The sequence below is a fragment of the Puntigrus tetrazona genome, chromosome 7 (assembly GCF_018831695.1).
Source record: "Puntigrus tetrazona isolate hp1 chromosome 7, ASM1883169v1, whole genome shotgun sequence".
Lineage (NCBI taxonomy): Eukaryota > Metazoa > Chordata > Actinopteri > Cypriniformes > Cyprinidae > Puntigrus > Puntigrus tetrazona.
In genome coordinates, this window is record NC_056705.1 from 22,114,564 (window position 1) to 22,121,838 (window position 7,275).

Below are 7,275 nucleotides of genomic sequence, written 5' to 3' on the forward strand. Positions count from 1 at the left end.
GGAGTGTATGCAATTATGGCATGATAAAATGCTATCCACATTTGTGTTGCATTTTGATGTGCGCTTAATACGGTCTGCTGTAAATTTTTTCTTAAAAACAACTAATACAAATAACGAAAGTGCAGCCCCTGAACAAGAAGATTGTTGTGTGAATGACGTCAGATTTCAATGCCGGCGTACACAAACAACCGCCAGTGCAGGTAACAATGAAGTCATTTTCAGTCGATCTGACTGTTTTTGCTACTGTTTTTTTAATTGAATACATAAATAATTTGCTTATTATGAGATAATTTAATTCAAGAGTTGGTTACGTTGGGTTGGTTAGGTTCAGTTTCTGTTGTGTGAAACATACTCATATAACCAGCTCAGTCGATGTTGTTAATTGAGGTAAATGCTGTATTTAATTATGTGATTAGGCCAAATAGGGTTTGTGAAATCAATGCAGCAGTGCATGCATAAACATTTAGCATAAATATATATATATATATATATATATATATATATATATATATATATATATATATATATATATATATATATATACACATATACACATATAGTGTGTGTGTGTGTGTGTGTGTGTGTGTGTGTGTGTGTGTGTGTGTGTGTGTGTGTGTTATTTTTGGACACTGACACAGTTTTCAGAATTTTTGGCTCTGCATGCCACCAGAAGAAAATTAAATCAAAGATGCAATCGAAGTGCAGATTTCAAGCTTTACTTCAAGGGGTTGAAAAATTATAACATAACAACCATTTTATTAGATAGACTTGCAGAATATTCCAGTGCATTCTTTTCTTCGCAGAATTCCATAACTGTTGATTTGACCACTGCTAGTTATCTGCTATCTCTCTGATGGATTTGTTTTGTTTTTGAAGCCTAAGAATTGTCTGTTTCATCTGCATGGAGAGCTCTTTTGACTGGATGAGGTGGATTCACAGCAACAGCTTCCAAATGCAAATGGCATACTTAGAATCAGCTCCAGATTAACTGATGTGTATATAACAAAGGAATAGCCCATATCGGAAATCTCCATGGAATTGCTTCTGAGTCAGCTGTCTAATTACTTATGGTCCCTTGAAAAAGGGGAGGTACATATTAAAGAACACTAATTCATTAACCTTACCTGAGAATACCCTCAAATTAAACTCAGATTGTGCTAAAGTAGTAAAAATTGTGCTTGTGTTTATATATATATATATATATATATATATATATATATATATATATATATATAAATGGACCTAACTGTATAAGGAAATGTAAAAAATATATATATTTGTTGTAGTTTTCATCCACCACTATATAATTTTGCCCAACTATAATGATGTTATGTTTTAGTTATTGACATGGCATTACATGACAGTAGCTGACATTGACATGTGCCATTTGCCCACAGGTCCTCCTGAGTATGTGGAATGGCAATCTCTATTGCAGTCCTAGACTGTGACCTGCTGCTGCATGGCCGTGGGCACAAAACACTTGATCGATTTGATATTGAGACGGTTTCAGATGAATTTCTGCTGACAACATTCGGCTTCCCACGTGAGTTCATTTATTACCTGGTGGAACTGCTAAAAGACAGTTTGTTGAGACGCACACAGAGGTCCAGAGCCATCAGCCCAGATGTTCAGATACTCGCAGCCTTGGGATTCTACTCAACCGGGTCGTTCCAGAGTAAGATGGGAGATGCGATCGGCATCAGCCAGGCCTCCATGAGCCGTTGTGTATCTAACGTCACTAAAGCTCTGATTGAGAAAGCACCAGAGTTTATCGGATTCACCAGGGATGAGGCCACCAGGCAGCAGTCTAAAGAGGAGTTTTACAGAATAGCAGGAATTCCTAATGTCTTGGGAGTAGTGGACTGCGCACATATAGCCATTAAAGCTCCCAATGCAGATGACTCTTCGTATGTCAATAAAAAAGGATTTCACTCAATCAATTGCCAGTTAGTGTGTGATGCCAGAGGACTTCTGCTGAGCGCTGAGACACATTGGCCAGGTAGTCTGACAGATAGAACCGTCTTCAAGCAATCCAGTGTGGCAAAGCTGTTTGAAGAGCAAGAAATTGATGAAGGTTGGCTTTTAGGTGGGACACATAGTTTGGCTGCTGTCTTGACTTTTCTTTTTTACATTGCCGAAGAGTCCTGTGAAAATTTCATCTTGTTTTCTGTCTCTCGCCTCCAGGTGACAATCGGTACCCTCTAAAAAAGTGGCTGATGACTCCAGTGCAGAATCCAGAGTCCCCTGCTGACTACCGCTATAACCTGGCTCACACAACGACGCACGAGATTGTGGACCGCACATTCAGAGCCATTCAGACACGTTTCCGGTGCCTGGATGGGGCAAAAGGTTATCTGCAGTATTCCCCAGAGAAATGCTCACATATCATCCAGGCCTGCTGTGTGCTACATAACATTTCTCTGCAGTCTGGCCTTGATGCCTGGACTTTTGAGAGGACTGAGGCCACAGACCAATCAGGGGAGGATATTGATCCCACTGACACTGTCGACTCAGAGGCTCTCAGAGTTCAGCAGGAGCTCATCCAAAATCATTTCAGCTAGGATGGATTTTTTTTGAGATATACATGCTAATGGTCTTCCTTTATGCTAACACGTTGTTAAGAAATATTGCACAAAAATTGCTTAATCATAATTTGATCATTTACTCAACCTCAAGTCATTCTCAGAAGACCCAGACGGCTATATTTCCTCTGTGGAAAAGATCGTACTTTAAAGAATATTTTGGACACCACCGATTTCATTGTAAAGTAAATAAATTAATAAATAAAATCAATTAGATGTTTTTCTCAAAATATATTTGTTCCACAGAAAAAAAAGGTTTAAAATGACTAAGTGAATAATGATGGTGATTTATATTTGTGTGAATTTGATGTTTGTCGCTATTTATTGGTCATTTACTGCATTAACATTTACTTTAGAAAAATAGTTTAGGAATTAAATTTGAAAATAGACAGGGTCTTTTATTACAAGTTACTGTCATTTTAATTTCGTTTTTTAAAAGTGTTTTACTGAAAACTGATAGACCTGTGAAATTATTTAATCAATAAATCACACCTGAAAATGAGTTGTCTTTGTCTCTGCTAAGTGCGTTATTTCCTTCAAATCTTGAGTTCGACAACAACTGACTTTCCAAACGAGACAAACCTCTTGCTAGTTATTTATTCATTTCTTTCGCATTGTTAATTTAGTTCACATAATCATTAACACTTACCTACTAGGAGTTTCTTTCTCGCAGTTCTCCACTGGTGCCCTGTAATCTGAGTAAAAGATATATCAGGGCGAAAAATATAAAGCTTTAATTTTAGCCCGGGTTAATTAATGGTTCTGTTGGCAGAAAGAACGAGTGGTCTGTCTCTGCTGCTCCGGAGGCTCGACTGTCAAAGGCGATAAATCAGCTGGTTGTTTAATGAGTCTCTCAGTCGAGCCCGGTGATGAATGTGTGGAATAAGAAGAGAGACCACGCTGAACAATGACGTGCTGTCCGCAGCGTGTGTGTGTGTGCGCGCGCGCGCGCTCGCGCTATTTCTAATGTCATTACTAAAAGCAGACGGACGGAGAGCGCAGAAGCGAGCGGCAGAATCCGCAGCATATGAACTCCACGAGAGTCTCCACTGGAACACAGTGATATAGAGTCGAGCACCGTTCGCACTTTTAACAACTTTGGGGAGCAAAGTAAGTATTTCTGAGGAGCTGTGTTTCATTTTTAACACAGCGTCTTGCATTTGAACTTTGTGTTAGGCTCTGAGGTGCATCTCATCTCTGCCGCATTTATCTGTCATCTTTATCGTAGCGGAAGCGTACTTGAGCTTAACCCGAGAAAAAAAAACGGTCATTTATTTGGCCTGTTTCTAACAGTAATATTATATTCAGTCGTTATATTATCCCCAGTGATCATGTCGGAATCTGTGCGGAAGATGTTGAGGGCGAAGCTCGTGGTGCTGGGAAGAGACAACTGTGGGAAGACAGGTAACGCTGCTGTGTTTTTGGGGAGGTTTAATGACTTTTGGTCAGTCTTTGTGGCTCTAACTGATCTCTTTTTCTCTTTTGAACTCCAGCTATGTGTGTCAGATTTATCACCAGACGTTTCATTGGAGAGTACGAACATAAAAGAGGTAATATCACTGATGCTGTAAAGCTGTTTTCTGCATTGTAGTCATGCAATCTGCATCATATGACATGCCATACCATACTTTTTTGTGTGTCTCTTAGAGGTCACCTACAGGTGTCAGAAAATTGTGGACAAGGAGGCGATTGAGCTGGAGATTTTAGACACTGTTAATAAGGTACAGAGTGATCCAAACTGTAAGATAAGGTCTTACAGTATGTTGTTGTGCATCTGCTGCTGTGCAGTCATATTTATCCACAGACTCAAAGAAAGACAGCAGGATGATCTTCGTTGTCAAACAGCTGATGAGACGCAGGGCTCTCTGAACCATTCCATTCCTTTCATGTCTGCTGTGCTGAATCTCAGGCTGGTGGAGAAGCTTTAACAGCCCGCCTGCCATTGATCATGTTACACAGTAGAGCAGCACTTGTTAATTCATAGGATTAGGCTGAAGCTTTACCATCTGTGTGAACGCAGTAGAGTAGCAGTTCTGATGTTTCGGATGACTTTGATACACCCAGTGTAGGTTTAGTAGCCCGTACTAATGCACTGATGATATAAAGCACGTGTGTTAAAGGGAGAGCTCACCAAAATATTTCAATTCTGTCATCTTCACGCCGTTCCAAATCAAACACATTTTTTGTCAACACATTGAAAAATGTCATAGAATGTTTATACAAGTTCATTTTTGGGAAAAACTAAATAATGGAGACCAAAATGTGTAGCGTGCAGCTCGACCTGGATTTTGAACCGCTGCATTTGTGAAGCAGCGGGTTGTGGATCTGTGGATTTAATTTACATCCTTTTGTGCTCCAGAATTGCCTTAGGAACCACATCTTTGAAAGTCCAGATGTGCATCAGCTCTGTCCTCACAGATCTGTTTGTTTTTAGGAAAGTATAGGTTCTGCGGCGTCCTCTCTGGAGAGCTCCATTAAATGGGGTGATGGGTTTCTCATTATGTACTCTGTGACGGATCGCAGCAGTTTTGAGGCTGTGTCGCGCCTGAAGAGACTGATTGACCACGTTAAACAAACCCTCGGTAAGGCTAAGACTCGAACAGGCTGTTCTGCTATTAGTGCTACTGCGTGTAGTCATGTTTATGTATATGGACCCTCCAACTAGCGAATAGCGCTGTTATCCATCAGTGTGACTCAGCCTGCCTTAATTGGTCTCAGTTCAGAGATTTCACCTCAGGCATGAACTCTTAATATAGTACACTGCAGCCTGCGAGTGTAGGTTTGTAAATGACAGATAGATATGTGGAAAGAGATAAAGAGAGAGAGAAAGCATCACAACACTGCAGTCTTTTATTATGCCATACATCTCCAGGTACTGTCATTTTAATGGCAGTCTGTTCTTCTTCAGAGCCACTGCGTCTATTACATCATTCTGTGTCTGTGTGTGTGTGCGTCTCCCAGGTATTCCAACGGTCATCATTGCCAACAAATGTGACATGGAGAATGGCCGAGTAGTGAGGACAGAAGAGGGGCAGGCTTTAGCCTCAGACCTGAGGTCGGCACACTTTGCTCTTATTGATAACTGCACAGTTTTAAGGGATAGTACGAAGTAATGTAGGTTCACTTAACAGATTTTTTAAACCCTAGAATGCATAAACAAGGTCAAATTTACCCAGTACTTTTTAAAATATTTTTTCCTTTGCAGTGTTAATTAATATTATTTAGAATACTATTATTAATCAAATAAAAAAAACATCAATAATGAAATATCACTAATACTATAATATTATGAAACTGTAAAGTATTTAATAATATTAATAACAAAATTAAATCAATATAAATAATAATAGCTTTCTGTTTCCTTGAATGTTAGAAAATAGAGTTTTTATTTTGGCAGTAAAAACCACAGAGAAGCATCTCTTTTTAAATGTTTTTCTTTTTTTGACAACAGATTTATAATCCATTCTCATTGCAAACTTTAAACTTTGGAAGATCTTATTTTAAGCTCAACTCAATGTATTCATATATGTATATATATGTATGTATGTGTATATATATATATATATATATATATATATATATATATACACACATATATACTGGTATTGTAGGTGCAGTTTCTTCGAGCTGTCTGTGGCAGAGGACGCTTCAGCAGTGGAGGCCGCGTTTGGGCAGCTGGTGCGTGAAGTGCGTCAGGAGTTTCAGCGCCACCTGCTGGCCATGGACAAGCGCTCACGGATGCTGCAGATGAGACATGCACTCAAAAACAAGCTCACACGAAGTAAAACCATGCAGTGGTGACCAGAAAGACTAAACGCACTTCAGACATTGCTACCATAGTGCTGTATCTTTGCGTGACAAGCTTTCAGAGAACAAGTGCCTTATGCATTTCCAAATATTGTCATGGACATAGTTATGCGCGTGTTTATGACAGACAGCATAAAGCAGCTTGTTTTAGGCACACTGGAAGTGGCTCCCTTGAAATACTCCTTCCATTGTTTGGACAAACAGGTGGTCTCACCTCAAACTTTTGCGACTGACCGAACCAGAAGCTGACATGATGGACCAACAAGCAGAACAACGTTGAGATTATACAGTAAGCCAACTTCTCTGTGCGTTAAACTATAAAGTATTTCAACATTTAAAATGGATGTTTGACCACTTGAGATCACATACCTCTACTTTTGCATGGTAAATGATGTCATTCCAATGATGTAATTCAATTCTTTATTTAAACTGAAATTTATGTGTGAAATTTCCTAAATGCTTATTTATAGGCACCCAATTTATTCCAATAGACTGAGCTTGTCTAGTATGATTAAGTCATGCTTAAAATGGCAGATGAAGCACCATGTGGTAGATGATCTGTCTTCTGACTTGGTATTTTGATGCTCTTTTGATCCAATTTCATTCTCATCTGCCTCTATCAGATTGAAATGTCACGAGGGAACAGAACCAATTATACGGTGTTTTTCTATTTTACATAGCTGTTTTTAGACTTACTACATCCTGACAATGTGTAAAATCCACTCTGTGGAGTGAAATGTTTCCAAAATGGGTTACAGGACAATGTATCATAATGCTGAATTTGTATTTTTTGACCGTTCATGTAATGTTTAAATGGTTAATAGTATGCACGTGTTAATATTCATTTGCTGCTTCAAAATGTAAAAGAGATCTAGAGAGAGAGAGA

General features: G+C 39.0%; 2 protein-coding genes across 4 annotated transcripts; both read left to right on the forward strand.

Moving 5' to 3' along the window:
- Nucleotides 1–100: 100 nt before the first annotated feature.
- Nucleotides 101–3,084, forward strand: harbi1 (harbinger transposase derived 1). Of its 3 annotated transcripts, none has more exons than XM_043244648.1 (3): nt 101–200; nt 1,398–2,086; nt 2,185–3,084. In XM_043244648.1, the coding sequence occupies exons 2-3, from the start codon at nt 1,417–1,419 to the stop codon at nt 2,559–2,561; spliced, it is 1,047 nt and encodes a 348-aa protein (XP_043100583.1). In that variant the 5' UTR covers nt 101–200; nt 1,398–1,416; the 3' UTR covers nt 2,562–3,084. The 3 variants fall into 3 exon arrangements, with proteins under 3 accessions (XP_043100583.1, XP_043100585.1, XP_043100584.1); XM_043244650.1 differs by having other exon boundaries at nt 1,398–2,074; XM_043244649.1 differs by lacking the exon at nt 101–200 and adding an exon at nt 665–1,089.
- A 203-nt stretch (nt 3,085–3,287) lies between these two features.
- zgc:110699 (uncharacterized protein LOC325371 homolog) lies at nt 3,288–7,215 on the forward strand. Its single transcript, XM_043245604.1, has 7 exons — nt 3,288–3,692; nt 3,909–3,986; nt 4,076–4,132; nt 4,230–4,303; nt 5,017–5,164; nt 5,544–5,637; nt 6,194–7,215. Coding segments are annotated over exons 1-7 (642 nt in total). The 5' UTR covers nt 3,288–3,691; the 3' UTR covers nt 6,384–7,215.
- The last annotated feature ends 60 nt before the right edge of the window (nt 7,216–7,275 follow it).